The 20,003-nt window shown below is 40.2% G+C and overlaps 1 protein-coding gene across 1 annotated transcript in view; it reads left to right on the top strand.

Annotated features, from left to right (window-relative positions):
• Positions 1-1,128: 1,128 nt before the first annotated feature.
• LOC114225005 (aldehyde oxidase 4-like) overlaps positions 1,129-20,003 on the top strand; it is a 57,872-nt gene continuing 38,997 nt past the window's right edge. The window contains 10 exon segments of the mRNA XM_028124341.1: positions 1,129-1,182; positions 4,574-4,631; positions 6,609-6,705; positions 9,430-9,538; positions 10,748-10,874; positions 12,994-13,055; positions 16,329-16,412; positions 16,999-17,079; positions 18,156-18,300; positions 18,556-18,648. Of these exon segments, the coding sequence (XP_027980142.1) occupies positions 1,129-1,182; positions 4,574-4,631; positions 6,609-6,705; positions 9,430-9,538; positions 10,748-10,874; positions 12,994-13,055; positions 16,329-16,412; positions 16,999-17,079; positions 18,156-18,300; positions 18,556-18,648 (910 nt within the window).

Genomic DNA, 20,003 nt, shown 5'->3' with positions numbered 1-20,003 from the left:
GGGGCCCCCAACACCTCACATCCAGTCGGTCGGCAAATCTGACCCCTTCTTACACATCTCCCCACTGTCACCCTTGTCCTAGCCTCACCATCTCTTCACTGCGCCACCCTCTAACTTCGGATCATCTCTCTTCCACTCTGGCTCCTACTTTTCGTTCTCTGCAAAGCAGCCAAAGCAGTCTTTTTAAAACTTAAATCGGATCCTGTCATCCCCTCCTCAAAACCCCCCAATGGCTTCCCATCATATCTAGAAGACTCAACGTAACCCTCAATAGACCTACAAGACCTCCCTACATATTCTGGAGTGCCTACTCCTCCAGCCTCGTTTCCGACATGTTTCCATGTGGAGCACAGGAAGGAGATTAAAGACACAGACTCTGGAGCAACTCTGCCACCCATTGCCTGTGTGACACTGGGCAAGTTGTTTAATATCTCTGTGCTCCCATTCCTTTGTCTCTAAATCAAAGATGATAAGACCTTACCAAGCTGTTGAAGGATGAAAGGAGTCCCAAGAACAGACTGGAGCATGCATGGCAGGCCCCTGTACATGTTTATGGTTTTAGGTAGGTTGATGTCATGAACCCTTAAATTTGAAGAAACAAGGTGAGTACAAAAAAAAGATTTAGGAAGGAGAATATACTTGCTGGTTGTTATAGTTGAGTTTTAAAGACTCATGAAGTCTTTAGTTACATGCATGGTAGAATCTTCCCTTTGCATGGGAAAAATCAAAGAAAGTTTTAGGAGTTTTAATAGCACTGTGTTGATTGATGACTTGGCCAGATAACAGCCTGTTTAAAACTCACTTTTTATTTATTAGTCCCTGGCTTTAAACACCTTCCCCTGGGGAAACGAGTCAGATTCCAAAAGGGATGGGCAAAGACACTGACTTGATTTGTAAGAAAGGAGGAACAGGGCGCTGCCAAGAACCATTCAAAGTCCCTGTGGGCGGGGGGCGGGGGGCGGAGGGCAGAGAGCCCTGGTTGGTGCTCCTCATGTGGCAGTGTGACTATAAATCACCCCATGATGTCGGCAAGGCTGATAGTTACCCAGGTTTTTGCTCTAACTTATCTGCTCTTTAGAACAAACAAACAAACCTCTATTCTGGTGGAGGCATTCTTTTCCTGGTATAATGGCTTCTGTTCCCAATTCTGATGAACTGATTTTTTTTGTGAATGGAAGAAAGGTAAGTTTATGAGATGATTAATGTGAATTTTTGTATACCAGGGACAAAAGCCAAGCTTTTTTTTTTTCACTGCAATGCCACTTGTTATGTCTTTATCCTCTCCTCTCTTTTTCAAGTCATATATAGTAGTGTGAACCTGAACATCGATCATTAGTTCAAGGTTTGGTGCAAAGTATTAAGGCATTGGGGCCTTTGCTTGCTCTTTGCTTTTCTTTTGGAATCAGTAAGGAACTCTCATTTTCTTTGTTATATTACAACCAAAGTAAATTCTGACACAGGTATGAAAAATTGTCATTCCCTCTTTTATTTGCATATTAGCTCTACTTGAGCTCACCCATGCTATTTTAATAGAAGGCATATATGACATTGAAGGTAATAGTAGCAAAGAATGATTTTGTTTTGTCTTAAGCGTCTCACACTGATCAATAAACCTAGAGGCGGGAGCCTCTCTGTCTGAAACATGGAGTACTAATTAAGCTACCTTCTCCAGAAAAGATGTGGCAGCTCTAATGCTTAGCCTGGGCCAGTTGTTCTCAACCCTGTACTTTAATGAGCAAAATGAATACATGGAAAGTTTGAGATGCCTTGGGAAAATTAGAGGGAAAAAATTAGTAAATTATTAAAATGAAAAATTATTTTGGACAGTCATTTGGTGCTAATGCTTTTGCTTCTCGAGCCTCAGTTGTTTTAGATTACTGATGTTCTTCCATAAAGAAAGAAACACAACTTTAATCAAGGCAAAAATTCTTGGGATTTTTGCCTGTCAAATAGCAGGGAAATACCATTTTTAGGAAGTCTATGAACTAACAACAGAAAGAAAAAATAAAAAAACGAAGGAAAAGTCTGGGTTTAGCAATAATGTTTACCTGTAGGTCAGGATCTTGAATGACCTGAAGCCAACTGGAACATCAGAAAAATTATTGCTGAGCGAGAATTTGTAGTAATTCAAAAGCTGAGAACTTACTCTGAGTGTGAGGAAAATGGCTTTGCTGCTTTTCCTTTGTTGGGGAATAAAACCATTTCTCCCTTAATATCACATTAGAATGATTATTCCCTTCAATCTTTTGAAATCACAGCTGATATTTTGCTGTTTTTACCCTTCTCTGTCTTACAAATTTCTAAGACAAGTTACAGATGGCCAAAGGAGGGAAATTATACACCTCTTTGAAGAGATTGGTTTTGTTGTTATTTTTGTGGTTGTTTTTCCTTCCTTTAGACCCAGGGGCACAGAGTTCAGCAAAGCACACTCATCTCTGGCTGTGGCACACCATCATCACAGTCTGGACAAGGCTCCTCTTTCGTTTTATATTATTTCTTTTTTTTTTCTTTTTATGTCCTATCTTCTCTTTATTTCCTTCCCCCATAAGCATCCACTCTTGTGCATTTTAAATATATGTCCTTCCCATCTACTTTCCATATGGTCATTTAGAAATATAGGTATGTCTTTGAAATATACAGTATTTGGCCTGCGGAGTGTTGTGCACAAGTGTGTGTGTGTGTGTGTGTGTTCTTATGCAAGTGGTGTCGTGACTTATGAATTCCCTTTGTGACTCATCACTGTTCTTGAGATTTATCCATGTTGTTCTTTGAAAACCTGTGACTTCTGCATGCTAGTTCTCCAGGCTATGCACATCGTTCATTCTGCTTATCCAGGACCCTAGCAATAGACACATAGGGTGCTTCCAATTCCCCACTACCCCAAGAAATGCTGCAGTGAACATCCTACGATGTGTCTCCTCGCCAACACTGGCAAGAGAATTTCTAAGTGAGATTGTACCTTGCCGATTTCAGAGGTCCTGACAGGTGGCTTTCCAGAATCTTGCACAAGTTACCTCTCCCACAGTTCATTGCATGACAGATGCTGTTTCCTTGCCAAGAGATGATTTGCCAATCTTTAATGTGCCAAAAGTTGTTATAATCAAACTTCCTAAGGTTCCCTAATCTAATGGGCATGTTGTCTCGGGGGTTTCTGCTTGCATCTCTCCAATTACTAGTGAGCTTTCCCCTGTTTTCATATACTTACTAAAAAGGGATTTATTTCCTAAGTGTCTATAAATTACTGGAGGAAACAGGATGTACCTATATAATTTTGTGAGTGCGGCTATTGGTGTGACCAGTATTTCTCATATGATTACTGAAATATTTTTTTAAATGACTGGGAGTACCATATATTTGATAGGTCAGAATTGCAGTTGGCAGCCTTTAATTAATTTCCCAAAGTCTAATCTTGCCTTTTCCTGCATTTGGAACCTGAGGCCATGTCATGATTGAAGGAGACAGCATTAAATCAAGTGTTGCACTCATTGGGCAGCTAAAGTGGTTGGGGAAGGTTTACTATTTAACTGAAATGTTGTCTCAGGTATATCAATGTCTTTATAACACAGAATAGGGTCGTCAGGCTGTATTCCCCCATTATAGAGACAGGAAGAAGTTATATTAGTCCTGGTTTGCACACCATTACTCCCTATCCCCTCTTTTGTTCCCACCTTTGGAAATAATTCCCATAGCCACACAATTAGGGTGTTAAAGTAAATCTAACTATAATGCTTTGTTTCTGAGATGCCACTATACTTAGCCTCCTCCTCATGCTATGATTCCGAGTGGAGGGGTGATAAGCTCATCTCTGGCTGAGTAAAGCTAATGAGGACTCAGAAGTTTTGGAAATAGGAGGCAGCATATGAAGAATAATGTGGCCTGTTGCCTTTTTCTGGGGTGATAAAAGTAAATACTTTTAATGGAACAATGTCCTCTGTTTCTGGGCTCATTGCTACACTTCCTTGTAAATTTCTCTCCCGTTCTCCCTAATCTTGCCTGACTGTCTCTAGCAGAAGAACTGTCTGAGCCAGTGAAAGCAGAGAGTTTTCATCTCATGTGCCAGCTTCTATCTATTGGCAGTAACAGCCAGGAGTGCGACATGAAAGGCAGAGCCAGATTCATGCTCCCTTCTGCTCTTCCTTTGCATGGTGGCACCTCCCCTTCACTAGGGGACTGGGAGCTGGGTATGGGAACAGGAGGGGCTCCCGTTATAACGTGCATCCCATGACTCCATTAAGAAATCTCTGGCTAACCTCTTCTATGACTTCCTATGGCCAGGAGTTATCTGAGTCAGTTTTGGAATCTATGTATCTGTTTCCCTATTTGGGCCCTTTCTGGGTAACTATAAGGAAAAGCAATCCAGAATTTGTAATTGTCATATATATTCAGAGACATTGAAATAATGCTCCATAATTTCTTTAAAATTGGTTCCAAGTCTTAGAAAGTTTTCCTTTGTTATTTTTTTCCCCTGTGAAGCTACCATCTGTTAAAAACATGCCCCCAAAACAATGGCTAGAATTGCCCTAACATGTTGGTATTATCTTCCTAAAATCCCTGTTCTCGTTTCACAATGTAGGTCATAGAGAAGAATGCTGATCCTGAAGTAAACCTCCTGGACTACCTGAGGAAAGTCCATATCCTTATATTTTACTATAATGAATCTGGACTGGGTGGTAAAAAGTGAGCATGCTAAGTCTTCTGAAGAAAGTCACCCTGTATTTGCTCAAGGTTAATACCCTTGTGTTCGATCTGTAGAGTCTAGTTGGAATTGACAAAATGCATCCAAGAGTGAGAGATCCATGCCTTATTTGTGATGTTTTTCACCAGAGCAAAACCAAAAGAATCATCCAGTGAGGCATGAGTGTGCTAACTTTCGAAATAACTTTATGACCTTTTGAGTCTCGTGGCCCCCTGACGACAGTTTTATATTCGAGAGTGTTAAAGTGAAAACATCCAGCCAGCTGCTCAGGGGTACATGGTACCGACAGTGGTCTCCCATGAGAACTTCCCTGACTTGTCACTTAACACCTTTTCATAAGTCTTATTAGAGAAAACAAGGTTCAATAAACATATTTCAAAATTCCAACATAGAGCTACTGTACTCTCAGCTCTCCACCTCTGATCTGGACCTTTTTTCACCCCCTACCCCTCCCAATACCTTCAACAGACCTGCAATAAATAATTCAGGAAGAATGTCTTGGGTTTGAGGAAGCACAAGTAATTGTGGCAGTGGTGACAGAGATCTGTCTGTGAGATAAAATTGCCTAGAACTGTACGTATATGGTATGCGTGCATGTGTAAGTGGTAAAATCTGAGTGAGCTCCCCAGTCTGGTTATCATTGTAATACCCTGGTCAACTTCCTGCTTTTGATGTACTATAGCTATGTGGGATGTCATCTTTGGGGGAAGCAAGGTGACAGGTATTGTCACTATATTATTTTTGCAACTTCCTGTGAAACTATAAATATTTCAAAATAATAAGTTAAAATATATATGCTTATTGAACACCTACTAAGAGCCAGGCACTGTGTTAGGCTCTGGGGATTCAACGGTATACAAGATAATGTTATCCCCCCTCTTCGGGATCTTCACTTCCTTGCCCCCACTTCTGTCTTTTTGCCTCCCAACATACCCATCTAAAAACACTACTTTGTTTCTCCCTGTTATTTCCTTGCCAAATTTATCTAAGAGATTATGTGTACCTGATGCCTCATTTTCTCTCCAGACTTTGTGTCTCACTATGTAACCCCTTGCAATCTGGTTTCCTAACCCATCATTCCAACTGCTCTAGCCAGTATTGTCCCTTAATGTCCCATTCAACTCACTATTCTGCCCAAGCCAGTTATGATCTCCGCCCATGAAATCCTTTTTAAACTCACCCAGAAAAGGCCCCAAGCAAATTCAGTAGATTCTTACAGAACCTAAAGCAGGAGATTTAATATATTATTTGTTCTCTCTTTATGCAAACATCTTACAGGGAAAAGGTACACAGTGCTTGTTGACATTACCAGTTTAGGAGCCATGGTTATTAAATTAATATTCTCTAATCCAATAAGAAGGTAGACGCATACATTGGTGAACAGAGCAAGTTAAGCCTCCCAGAGACGGTTTTCCAAATTTTCCCATGCACTACTTCCCAGCACCTCCACAGTGACCCATTGTCCACAACTCTGAATTCAAAAGCCTTTTTACACCTCATTTGGATGTAAACCCTGATCTCTCACGAGGCGCTTGGTAGTCTTCCTGTTCCCCGTCTAGTGTGAATATCCCTATGGTTCACTGTGAAAATATTAATGTGTTTGATTACAAGGTACTGCCCTAGCCCCACTTGGGAACACTATCTTACTACCTTTGTAAAATATGGAGATTTTTACATTAGAAATGCATCCGGCCAGGAGAGTTTCAGGTAAGGCAGTGTGAGTCTGTAAGGATTTCTTCTCATCTTTCATCACTGGGCTCATTTATATGCAAAATAATGGAACAGCTGTCTAAACAAGACACCTCGGTGAGACTCAAGAAAACATGTTAGTCGTTACCTGTATCTGAGGAAGAACAGCGTAAAAAGCAAAGTGGCCTGCACCCCTCTTTTTCCTTGACTCCCTTCCTTCCACTCTATCTCACGGGCACCAAGGACAGCTGTGGGGGAGGGGGCTGCGGCGCCTGCACTGTCATGATGTCAAGATACAACCCCAAGACCAAGAAGATCCAGTATCCTTTGTGTCTGGGAAGGATGCAAAGCCTCCATCTTTTCCTGCCCACAGGCACTCCCCTCTTTTCTTTCCAGGTGTTTATCGCACTCAACACTACCTCCCAGCCTGCTCAGCCCACAACTTCCTAAGCTCTGGATCTTTCCCGTGGACTTTGTTTCCATGAGAGTGTACCTGTCCTTGGTGCCCCTCTCTCAGGGTCATGGTCTCTGTTGCTATATAAATGCTGCTTTGCTTTTAAGCAAGAGATTTCAGAGTGGGGGGGTCAGGCAAGAATGGCTTAAACACAAAGTAGTGATACACTTCTGTCTTGGTAGAAGATTTAGGGCTTTGACATACACTAAGAGGAATTTGCCTGGAAGGGCTGAACAGGGTCTCAAATCACCTTAGCCTAAAATGCAAATTTGCTCACTATGATTGAAAGTGGTGGTGAAGGAGTTGTCTGGCATGATTCCAAGTTCTTAAGTCACTGGGTGGTGCTGTCCACAAAGTAGGGAACTTGGGAGAGGAGGCACAGAGGAAGGGAAAGCAGTAAATTTAGCTTTGGACACATTGCACTAGGGCAATTACGGGACGCCTAAGAAGGATTGTACACAGGCATCAAGATAAACGGTTCTCTCACTCGGAGAAGAGGTCACATCTGGGGCTATAACTTCCTGGAAGTTATCACTGTAAATATCAACAATGGTAATAAAAATAGCTAACGCTTTTTGAATGCTTATCATATCAGTGTTCGAAGTAGCTTGCATATATTACCATATTTAGTCCCCAAAGCAACTTTGAGATAGGCCTTACTATCACTCACATTGAAAAAAGAGGAATCCAAGGCAAAGAAAGTTAAATAACTGGCTCAAGATCATGTGGGCCAGTTGGCAGTGAAGGCAGGTGTTCAGCCCTGGGCCATCTGGAATGTAGCACACTGCAGAAGAATTTAGGAGTGCAGGACACTATAGAACAACAGACATCTCACAGAGAGGAAGAGGGAGTAGTCCGAGTTGAAGGAGGAACAAGAGGAGAACGTTCCAAGAAGGTAGAAGTGATCGAGAGTATGAGACTCCAGGGAGTAACCCACTGCCATTAGATTGCTCCTGGAGCAAGCAAGGTCAGTGGAGAGACGAGGCTGGAGGATGAGGTACAGATGGCACAGGAATGGCTGAAAGGCTGGGAAGTTGTGGACAGCTCTTAAGAAACTTGACTAAGAAGGGAAAGAAAGATGGGCCCATAGCTGGAGAGAGACATTGGGTTTGGTTTGGTTTGGTTTTGTGTAGTCACAGCAAACACTTGAATTTACTTTTAAATTCAAGGGAATTGAGGGAAATGAGACTGTAGAAAGGAGAGGTTAGGAGGACTGTCGGTGGTGGAGCAGGTCCATGGGGAGAGAAGAATGAATGAGAGCCGGAACACAGGAGAGGAGGAAGGATTCCTGCCCTCCTGGCCTAGAACGCAGGGGAGTGACTGCGACTCTGGGTGAGAAGTGGTGGGCTGAGAGTGCATGGGGCTTATGCTTCTATTTTCCAGATGAGGTACAAGGGTAAGACTGAGGAGAGCAATGAACACTGGAAGAGCTGTTGAGAGAAAGGAAAGGGGAGGTTGAGATTAAGAGGGAGGAAGTTATACGTAATATGGGAGGGGAGTACTTAGAGGACACAAAAAACAAAAATTTATCCGTTGCACACTCTCTCTGTACACCAAGCACTCTCTCAGGGTCCCCCGCCAGCCAGCTGGGTGGTTTCCAAACACCTCTGACCAAAGGGCTGGTGGAGCCAAAAGCAGCACCCTTTTTTTTTTTTTAAGATTTATTTATTTATTTTTAGAGAGAGAGAGGGTACAGGGGGTGGGAGGGGCAGACAAAGAATCTCAAGCAGACTCCACACTGAGCACAGAGCCAGATGAGTGGTTCAGCCTCATGGCCCTGAGATCATGACCTGAGCCAAAATCAAGAGTAGGCCATTTAACCAACTGAGCTTCCCAGGTGCCCCTGTCTTTTCTTCAGACCAGCATGCTTACTGTCTTCCAGGGTAGGAGAATAAAGGAAAAATTCCTTAGGAGAAGGACAATATCTCATGCCTGAAAGAGAATAGGACTTAGTCTGAGTGGGAATAAAGAGCTAAATTAGGCTAATGAGGTCTGGACCCCATTCCCAACCAGTGAGATGAGAATCTGGTGCTAACCACAGCCACTTCATCATTAACACAGACTCTACTGTGGGAAAGATGATCAAGATAAGGGCATAAACGGGTGGCTTCCATACATGGCCATACATTGGAATTGGCTAAGGAGCTTTAAAAAGTGATGAAGTGATCTCGCCCCACAGATTCTGATTTAATTGGACTAGCATGCAAGCAGAGTGTCTATATATTTAAAAACTGCATGTGGTTGAAAATCAAATGGGCTAAACTACCCCATGGTGGGGTTTATACAAGTCAGTGTTCTGTCTGAAGAATAAAAGGTTTCCTCTCTCTAGAAAGAGAAATAATAAAGAATGAGGGTCTCTTGGAGGTCTTACACAAAACTCTTCATTATTCTTTTTCTCCATTTCTCTCTGCCATTTGATGCCAGCCATATGTAAGTTCTTTCCTAGAAACTTCTAGAAATCTATGGGTTTTTATCTAGTATTCTCTGTACTCTCAGGAAAATAGAGTCCCTTGACTTCCCTGGGCTCCCCGAATGACGGTATTCATTCCCTATGATTCCAGTGTGTTCTCTTTACAAATACCCATCGCAGTCACTCTCCAGTTACAGCGTGCCTGGTGCCCATCTGCTCTCTGTATGGGGCTGCTGTCACAACAGTGGAAGGTGTAGGAAGCATCAGCACCAGGATTCATCCCGTGCAGGTAAGAGCGTAATGGGACTGGAACCAGGTGCTGGTATAGGCATCCCACATAGTCTGTTGTACTCTCACCAACTTTGAAATCCTCCGTGCTTCTAAATTTTCATTTTGCCATAATCAGTGCTTCATGACTAAGGTTCTTTTTAGAGACTGGTGTGTAAATCAAGATTCCTTCTTTGGTTTTCATATATCTTTACTTCTCAGCCCCATCCTTCCCCTAAATTAAAACAAAGACACTTTATACTACTTAAAATTGATAGAAGCTACAAATTAGGTTTTCCCCAGAGATTCGGTTGCTAAACATTTACCATCACATTTACAGCCAGGTTTATATGCCACATCCGAAGCAACTTGCCATCTAGCAATAAATCCAACACATTACCCTCTAACATTAGAACAATATCTGTCCTTCCAGCTGAGCTACAGATGAAGTATTTGGCTTCCATCTTAGGGGTGAAACATTTGAAAAATGTTTACTTAAAAACCTGTGAAGCACACTTGAGCCAGCCAGTTGAGTACCCTGTGAGAGACACATAGAAAAGAAACACAAGAGGGACCCAAAGAGCCACCTATTTTTATTGTTTTGTTGTTGTTTAAATGCATTAAAGTTAAATGTGCATGAATTAAATATATGAATGGTCCAATACTACTAAGTTATGCTTTACAATTTTCAAAGCTTTTGTATAGATTTTCTCATTTAGTCCATCAAAAATTCTATAATATAGATAGAGAAGGGGATGAAAATGACTTGCCAGAGACTAAGTGATTTGCATATACTCGTTCATTTATTCTCACAACCATCCTGTAGGGTAGATATCATTATTATTCAAATTTTAAAGATGAAGAAAAGTCAAGTAAATCACCAAGGCACACAGTTAATGAGGTATAATAGGGACTAAAACTCACAGGAGTAGGACTCCAAAGCATTTTACTTGTGCCCTAAGCTACATTTCTTATTTCACAGATGAAGAAATCAGTCTAGAGACTAAAGTCAATTAATACCTGCCACGAGGCTTTTCTATTGAGAGGAGAAAAAAAAAGGCTTTTAAAAATAGAAATATTTCAAGAAATAGAAATATTTTTCTTCCAGAGTGACATCTTTTACCCTGCACTCATTTCTGGAAAGCTAAATAAATAAGCTGCACTCCTTTCTAGTGTCCAGGGTAGGGAAACAAGAGGTTTGAAGCATAAATAGTGTACTGTTTCCTCCCAGGAAAGACTTGCCAAGTGTCATGGCACACAGTGTGGCTTCTGCAGCCCGGGGATGGTGATGTCCATCTACACACTGCTGAGGAACCACCCAGAGCCAACCCTGGAGCAGATAACCAAAGCTCTTGGAGGTGAGCCTTCTTAGTCCTCTGTAGGCAGGGCCTAGGGTGGGAAGTGCCCAAGTAACTAGGAAAGGAAATCCCAGCCCATGAAGAGACATCGTGGCACACTTTGAGGTTCCAGGTACCTGGCTAACATGAGGCCCTCTTTAGTACCTTTAATACTTTCCAGTAAGTATTGCCTTCCTTTTGTGAGCAGTGATGCCAAGAACTGGGGCAATATTGATTTCATTATAAATCTTTCTCCCTTAATGGATCCCAGTGTCCCCCTACAAAGCATTCAAATAGGCTCTTCTAACACTTATAATATTATCTTTTCCCAATGTGGAAATTTGGGTAGTGTGGAAGAATGAGATTTTGTGTTTATTTTTAAATTAATCTGTTAGAATCATTCATTAACTCTACTTTCTACAGAGGATAGACTTTCAGACACTTTACTCTTTATGTTCTGGTTGGATTAGGAAGTCATGGGCAGCAACTAGTTATCACAGATAAACTTAGTGGGAAATTCAGTCTTCTAAAATGAAATAACTATCAAGTTTAATGGATAAACACAATTTTCTACAAAAACAAAACAAAAGCATGTAAACAAATGTAGTTTTCTATAACAAACATACCCACTTTCAAGGTAACTGGCCCCTAGTTCTTAGAAGAAATCTGTGAAAGTAAACCTCTAAATATTATAAGAAAGCTTTTTGTCCCTTTCAGTAAACAGACCTAGACAGAAATTCAGTATTATGATGAAAAGATGTAGACTAAAACAAAGGGATGCAACTTAAATTTTATGGTAAGTGGCATATAAAATTTCTTTAATATTTTCCCTTGTTTCTCAACAACTTCTTCACTCAAAATTTTTCAGTTTCTTATAAAGTACTACTAAAACTTTGGCCTATGGTTTCAATTATAATTTTAACCCAACATGAATGGATAATCTTTATTCAATGAAATAATCCACACTAAAAGGTGTGTCAGTGTTTAAACCTACCCAATCCACACATTTATATTGCTTCTGAAATTGTTAAACTGCATCTGAACATAATCATTTTAAATTAATTTTTACTATAAAAACAACACATTCCTATTATGAAAAATGCAAAAAAAAAATTACAAGGGAAAAAACTCATATTTCTGCCCTCAGAAAACCACCACAGATACTTCTGTTTCCTTTCAGTCTTTTCTGTGCGTAGTTTTTTTCTTATTTTAAATACTGTAGCTACTGTATATATGATTTTATATTGTATAAACAATTTTAACAGAATAACATAAGAATTTTTTCATTTTATTAAAACCTCTTCATAAATATCATTTCTACTGGCTACAAAATTTGAATATACTTTGTAAAAAGACAGTCATTTCCTCATCTTTTCCACCATGCTTTGGAAATATTGACTGATTAAAACAATACTAAGTACTTATTGAACACCCATTGTGCTGTACTGGGAGGGTTCATGAAATCTAAGACACTCCTCTCCTTCTCCAGGAATGTTAAGTTCCATTGAGGGAGATGAAGCATGTACATAAATGACCCTACTCTAGCAGAATTGATAATAGGCCTGCAAAAGGATCCAGACAGTGAGTGGTACAGCTCTGGCTGGGGATTAGAGCAGACGCCATGGAAGAGGGGGCTGGGGCCCTGCAAATGGACATAGTCTCCCTAAGAGAACACGTAAGAAAGAAAAGACTGTGTAAGAAAAGCTTAACAAAGAGACACATGAGATGTTATGGGAGTGGCAGGGTTACATGAGTTAGGACGGGTGGGAAATAAGGCAGGAAGAGTTGATTGGAAAAATTATGGAGAGCTTTGTGATATTTCAGGAAGAAAATGTAATCACAAGATTTTTTTGAAGAACATTGCTGTTTCCAAAAGAAACAATAAAAGAATCTAATTACAAACAGAGCTATTTCACTGAAAAAATGAAGCACAAATAAGGAATATATTTCATTACTATTCCTTAAAAATTGATCTTTTTTTTAAAGATTTTATTTATTTATTTGAGAGAGCGAGCACAAGCCAGGGGGAGGGGTGGAAGGAGAAGGAGAAGCAGGCCCCAGGATCATGACCTGAGCCAAAGACAGACGCTTAACTGACTGAGCCACCCAGGTGCTCCAAAATTGATCTCTTCTTCATCAGGTAATTTGTGCCGCTGTACTGGATACCGACCAATTGTAGAAAGTGGAAAAACTTTCTGTGCGGTAAGTTAAAATAAAAAATTTTTTTCAGTTGATTTAATATATTAATGAACATTTGCATAAAATTATCCTATTGCATTCAGTTATTTCTAAAATACCCTCATGTTGACCTTTCTGACATTGAAAGTTGTTGAATGCCACTGTTGGTATTTTTTAAATAAACCTTTAGCATATATCTTATTTATAGTCCTAAATTAGGCACTTTCCTAAGAAGTAAAATATAATGGACATGACTTCAAGAAATGCAAACTCTATTGAACTCTATTCCTTAGTCTATACTATTTTAGACTAGTAGACTAAGACTATAGACTTTTTAAAGAAAAAATATATTTACTAAGAAATAATAAAGACAATTAAAAAGCAAGATATTAAAAGTTCAGTATATCCTCTATACCGTGTATATCAGTTTTGAAGGAACATGAATTAAAGAGAATTAATCAGTGGGAAGGGAAGACACAAAGGAAGCATTGGAGAAGGGGAGCTTTTTTTTTTTTTTTAATTTTTTATTGTTATGTTAATCACCACATATTACATCATTAGTTTTTGGTGCAGTGTTCCATGATTCATTGTTTGTTCATAACACCCAGTGTTCCATGCAGAACGTGCCCTCCTCAATACCCATCACCAGGCTAACCCATCCCCCTACCCCCCTCCCCTCTAGAACCCTCAGTTTGTTTTTCAGAGTCCATCATCTCTCATGGTTCGTCTCCCCCTCTGACATACTCCCCTTTTCTTCCTCTCCTGTTATCTTCTTCTTTTTCTTTTTTCTTAAAATATGTTGCGTTATTTGTTTCAGAAGTACAGAACTGTGATTCAACAGTCTTGCACAATTCACAGCGCTCACCGTAGCACATACCCTCCCCAATGTCTATCACCCAGCCACCCCATCCCTCCCACCCCCAACCACTCCAGTAACACTCAGTTTCTTTCCTGAGATTAAGAATTCCTCATATCAGTGAGGTCATGTGATACATGTCTTTCTCTGATTGACTTATTTCACTCAGCATAACACCCTCCAGTTCCATCCACGTCATTGCAAATGGCAAGATCTCATTCCTTTTGATGGCTGCATAATATTCCATTGTGTATATATACCACATCTTCTTTATCCATTCATCTGTCGATGGGCATCTTGGCTCTTTCCACAGTTTGGCTATGGTGGACATTGCTGCTATAAACATTGGGGTACACGTACCCCTTCGGGTCCCTACATCTGTATCTTTGTGGTAAATACCCAGTAGTGCAATTGCTGGATCGAACGGTAGCTCTAATTTCAACTGTTTGAGGAACCTCCATACTGTTTTCCAGAGGGGTTGCACCAGCTTTGGAGAAGGGGAGCTTTGAGCTAGGTCTTAAAAGAAGTGATAGGAATGAATGGGTGAAGAGAGGCCAGCAGAAAATTCCAAGTAAGAAAATGCATTGAAGTAGGAAAAAGATGTCCAAGGTTCAACTAGGAAACTGATGTAGCTAAAGCACTAGGGAGCAAAAAGATACTATTCTGGGCTAAGGAGTTTAGACTTAAAGGTGGTAACCAACATATAGTCATTGTCTCTTCTCAAGCTAGGAGTAACATGGGAACAGTATTTCAAAGGGAAATTTCTTGGCACCTGCTAGTAAGAAGGATAAGCCTGAAAAGGGATGAGGGCATGACTAGTGCAGTCCTCCATGAATGAGGGAATGAGGACCTAGAGCAGTGTGGTAGATACGGACCCAACAAGATAACTTTCAGGGAGGGGATTGCCAGAATCATAACCTCCAGACAATAAAGGATACAGTTAAGAAGAAATCCAAGTCATCCTCAAAGTTAAGAGATTAAGGAACCAGACAGGATGAAGGAAGTTTGTAAAGAATGATTTAGTCTATGGCACAAGGTGGGGGAGGCTGTAGTTATGAGATATATTAAGTTTTCAGAACGTTAAATATCAACGAGGTTTCAGTTAGGATGGATTTCTAGTACCCATTTTTTATGGTAAAATTAATTTTATATAATTTTGGTTGACCAAAACCAATTCAAGTTACACAAGTTAATTCCAAATACCAAAAAGTCTTTGAAAAAAAATCTACTTTTAGGCCAGTAATGAATCCGAAAAGCTTTATAAACCACAGCTATTTTGAAATCCTGGGTAAGATACCATTCATTTTGAAACCTATGAATGGTCAGTTTTCCACCATTTTGACTCACAAAAACAGCTACTTCATATGATTCAAGATTCAACCTAATGCTACATGATTATTTTCTTGGAGACCAAATCTACCTATGAAAAGATAGATATTTTTATCTCACTCACTTGTGTCCCCACATTCAGCTATTTGTCTTTCGTTCCTTTATTGTGAACAGCATTGTCACAAAATCCAAATCCCTTCTTAAGTCTATAGAAAATTCCTTACAGGTAAAAATATCAACCACCACTTCTGCAGCACTTCCTATGTGTCAGATACTGTGCTTACCATTTGCATATTTAAATTGAACAGACCTGTTTGGGAGGGGTTTTATTTTCCTAATTTAACAAACTCAACCCAGTTACTATGTGTTAAAGCAGAAACTAGAACCCAGGACTCCTTGAATCCATGTACAAAGTCAAACCATAGGTCTCCAAAGCACCCCAAAGCCTTGGGTTGTGTCTACACATGAAAAGGACAAACAAGAATGAAAACAATTAGCTAGAATTGCAGTAACTGACCAGGGCATTCAGGCCAAAACCACTAGTTGGGGTCTGCATGAAGTGTCCTGAAAATAAGGTAAAATAGTTTGGGACTTGAATCACGCAAATAATTCAGAATAGTTCCAATAACACCCAAATAAAACTCAGGTTTTCAGTTTATTTTTCTTTGTGTATAGTAAGTCTTAAAAGCAGTTTGCCTTCCCAGGACTTTGTTAAAGATACATGCTGTATCCCTCTTAGGATAAAGAAAAGCCATCTTTTTTGGTTTTTTTGATGATCTCCTTGTTAACTACTCCATTTACCTCACCCTAGTGGAAGCCTTAGCTGGCTGACCCCACCTCCTCTGACCTCCTTCATGATCCCCTGGGATTTGAGTGACACATTAACAAGACCCTATCATAGCATGGTTACACACTCCCTGTAATTTTCCCTAATTGTTCAGTGATGACTGGCTTGTTCTCTGCTCCACCCCATTACAGAGCCCTTGAAGGCAAGGACATGCTCTGTTACTTCTTCCATCACTCCTGTGGGGCCTGGGGACTGCAAGTACTCGGGTTGATGTTTTAAGAACTGACCAATGAATTTATTTTAAATTCTTGCATTACTTCCTAAGGAATCAACTGTCTGTGGACTGAAAGGATCAGGAAAATGTTGCATGGATCAAGAAGAGAGGTCTTTTGTAAATAGACAGGAAAAAGTAAGTATCTGGTGTTCTCCCTCAGCTGGGATTGACTGAAAAATACCCACATAAATGCAAATGTATTCATTTCCTGTTTTTCCAGTGAGTAAAGTAAAAGGAAGTGAATTCAGGAAGTAAAGAGTCTTAAAATGCTTCAAAAATTAGCAGGCCCATGCCTTCCATGAGGCCAATCACCACAGAAGCATTTTCCTTCAGAAGCTTTACAATTTTCTGTGCCTTATTCTGGTTTACCACCACCCTTCCCCTCAACAAGTACTATGAGAGATGTAAGCAGTGCATCTTCATGCTCATGGCAAATAAATATCTGTTAATAATACCTGAGACCCAGCACAGAAGCTTAAAACCTAATTCCTGATGCCAAATGAGGAAGCCCAGAGTCCAGTAAATCTGCCCAGGAAACCATTACAGTCCTCTAAGAGTGGGAACAATTCCACTCAGGGATACTCTGTGACTCTGGCACCTCCATTTTGTGTCCGGGGTGTCAGAGGTATGGTCCTGACTCTGAAGTCTCACACTTAGAAATTCCTGTACATCTTTCAGTAACTCTGAAGTTCTATTTGTATTTTGTTTTGTTTTTGTTGAGATGTGTACCAAACTGTATAATGAAGATGAATTCCAGCCCTTGGATCCATCCCAGGAACCTATATTCCCTCCTGAACTAATAGTAAGATGCTTTACTTTTGTTGTTTCATAACATGACCGTGGTACAAGCCTTTTTGCAGTATGCTCTGGAATTACTGAGTTTTAGACATTAGAATTTGGAAGTGTGTCCAGTGTGATAACCCACGTTATGAATTTGTTTGGTTCCACTATAAATAATTTCAAGCAGATAGCTTAGAAGAGTGGTACTGCCAGGACCTCAGACATGCTTTGGTTCACCCCTTCAGTCAAAGATCCTGAGCTCAGAGAGTATAGGTAACTTATTCAAGGTCACACATTTACACTGTGAGATATGTTAAAGATATTTTGTAAAATGATATTTATTATAATGGAATTACTTACTATTCTTACTATTAGTTTCTGTGATTTCAACTCAGTGGGGAGAAATAGAATAATATAAATAGTGTGTATGTTCATCATTGCATTCCATGACTATGCTCAGAAGAGAACATGAGATGGGGGATATGATTCTACTGGCTTCCCAGAGGGTCACAGTCCCCACACACCCCTCAGAGTGTGAGAACTTGGACTCACTATTTAAAGAATATACACACACGTGTGACATATATATGTGTGTATAGAGTTGTAAAAAAAAAAAAAAACAATTTACACTATACCTGGTGAATGATTTAAGAGATTTTTCAAGGATAATTTTGCCTATAAGCAAATTTTGTCATACTGAAACACCGAATCCCCAAAAATGAGACCCCTTTGAGTCACTGTTAGGGCAGACCTAGAACAAGAAGCCTGGCCCTTTAACTAAGACACTTTCATTTTCATTTCCCATGATGCCTCCTCTTCAGACACTCACTTCACAAATATAGGTAGAGTTTGCTCTACTCCATATGCAGTTGTTGATGGAGAGATTCCTATTATGATGTTTATTCAGTGGTGCCCACATGGATCTTATCAATCTAGTAGTTTCAAACAGGCCATCCTTTCCTGATCAATACAAGGTAGGTCACCTCAGAAACCTAAAATGACCCATCAGGCCATTTGGACAACCAGAGCAGTGGATATACTCACGGCATGTAGCTCAGCAGCCTTACTCAAAAGACTGTTGGATTTGTTTCTCTGCAGAGAATGGCAGAAGATCCAAACAAGAGAAGGCTGACATTCCAAGGGGAGAGGACCACCTGGATTGCCCCTGTGACCCTCAGTGACCTTCTGGAGCTGAAAGCCAATTTCCCTGAGGCCCCCCTCATCATGGGGAACACTGCAGTGGGTGGGTGGTTTTTAAGCGTGTTCCTTAGTCTAGCTTAGGTATATAACTTAGACATCTGTCTCTCTTTTTAAACTCTTCAGAAATGCAGTTTATTTTCATTAATAGATACCTATGGTCCTTTAGAATGCTACATTGTTTTCTTTTGCAAATGGTGTTGTTTGTGTCACAATTTTCACTCTAGATTATCAGTGAGCAACATCTGTTAGCACCCATTGACTTCCTTTTCTAATTACTTTAAATGCTTTTCTCCTTAAGGACCCAGCATTAAATTCAGAGATGAATTCCATCCAGTTTTCATATCTCCACTTGGGCTTCCAGAACTATATTTTGTGGACTACACAGATGATGGTATGAACCTTCTTTTTCCTTGACTGTTGATAGGCTATGAGTAATTATATGCACTGGGCTTATTTGAGCACTTCATAGAATATCCGACCTCATTTATTCATTCAGAAATATTTATTGAGCATCTACTATGTGTCCTCTATGAGCTTTATCAAACTGAATTATTTCAGCTATGCCACTGAGTACTACATGGTCCTAGGAGCCATAATGGTGGGAAGATGCCATGTTGGTTGTCCAGATATGGAGAGATTGACTGAATAAGGAGACTTAAGACATTGGCTGACCTGTAGGAAAGGTTCTTACCAGTTATTAGTGCCTGATTCATAAGTTTGGTCAAGGCTCAGCTTATACCCACACATATTCAAAAAAAAATTCTGGGACACAAAATTTGAAAATTTAATTGTAACTATCTTATTTATTTTTATAGTCTTTTCACAATTTACCAAATGCTTTCTCATCTCTTGTTTCTTTTAATCCTCATGACAGTCCTGGAAGGCCGAGATAGCAGGTGGTAGCCTTTGTATCTCCTTTCTCCTAAAGAAGATAAAAAATCAAACTTAAGTAAATTTCCCAGCTTCACACAGCTAACACATGATCAAATCAGGACTAGACTCCAGGGTTTCTTACTTCTAGTCAAGTTCTCCTTCCACATAATGCCCTGAATAAGACTGAGAAACATATCCAAACTCAGCATTTGAATAGATAACAGGGTATAGGAGATAAAAATTCTTTTTTTTTTTTTAAAGATTTTGTTTATTTGACAGAGAGAGACACAGTGAGAGAGGGAACACAAGCAGGGGGAGTGGGAGAGGGAGAAGCAGGCTTCCCGCGGAGCAGGGAGCCCGATGCGGGGCTCAATCCCAGGGTCCTGCGATCATGACTTGAGCCGAAGGCAGGCGCTCAACAACTGAGCCACCCAGGCGCCACCTAGGAGATAAAAATTCTACTTTAAAATGAGTAAATGAGTAAATAGAAATCAAATGAGAAATTATCTGCTTTCCCCTCTGATCTGCTTGCTAATTTAAGTCAATCTGCCTATTCACTTTTTTTTTTTTTACCTGTTGGAATGTTCATATCAGTGGACTCATAGGAAGAAATGGGGCAAGGGGAGGCCAGGCTGACAGAGGAGAGGGTTGGAAGTAAGGTGTTGGAGGGACTTGGTGAGGGTGGGGTGGGAGTGAAGGGACAGGGGAGGAGGGAGAGCCTATAACACTAAGTCCATGTTTCCCAACCTTTTCGTTATTGCCTCACTAGGGAGCAATAGACATTTTCCCCCTAATCATCCCTCCACGAAGTTTTAACACCATAGATAGACCATATATCTGTTTATGTACAGTATGTATATCAGGGCTTTATAC

This window comes from Eumetopias jubatus, unplaced genomic scaffold (assembly GCF_037043125.1).
Source record: "Eumetopias jubatus isolate StellerSeaLion01/CBP00866 unplaced genomic scaffold, mEumJub1_p1.0 scaffold_3, whole genome shotgun sequence".
Classification (NCBI taxonomy): domain Eukaryota; kingdom Metazoa; phylum Chordata; class Mammalia; order Carnivora; family Otariidae; genus Eumetopias; species Eumetopias jubatus.
Note: the sequence above shows the minus strand (reverse complement) of the source record. Positions and strands in the feature narration are given on the sequence as shown.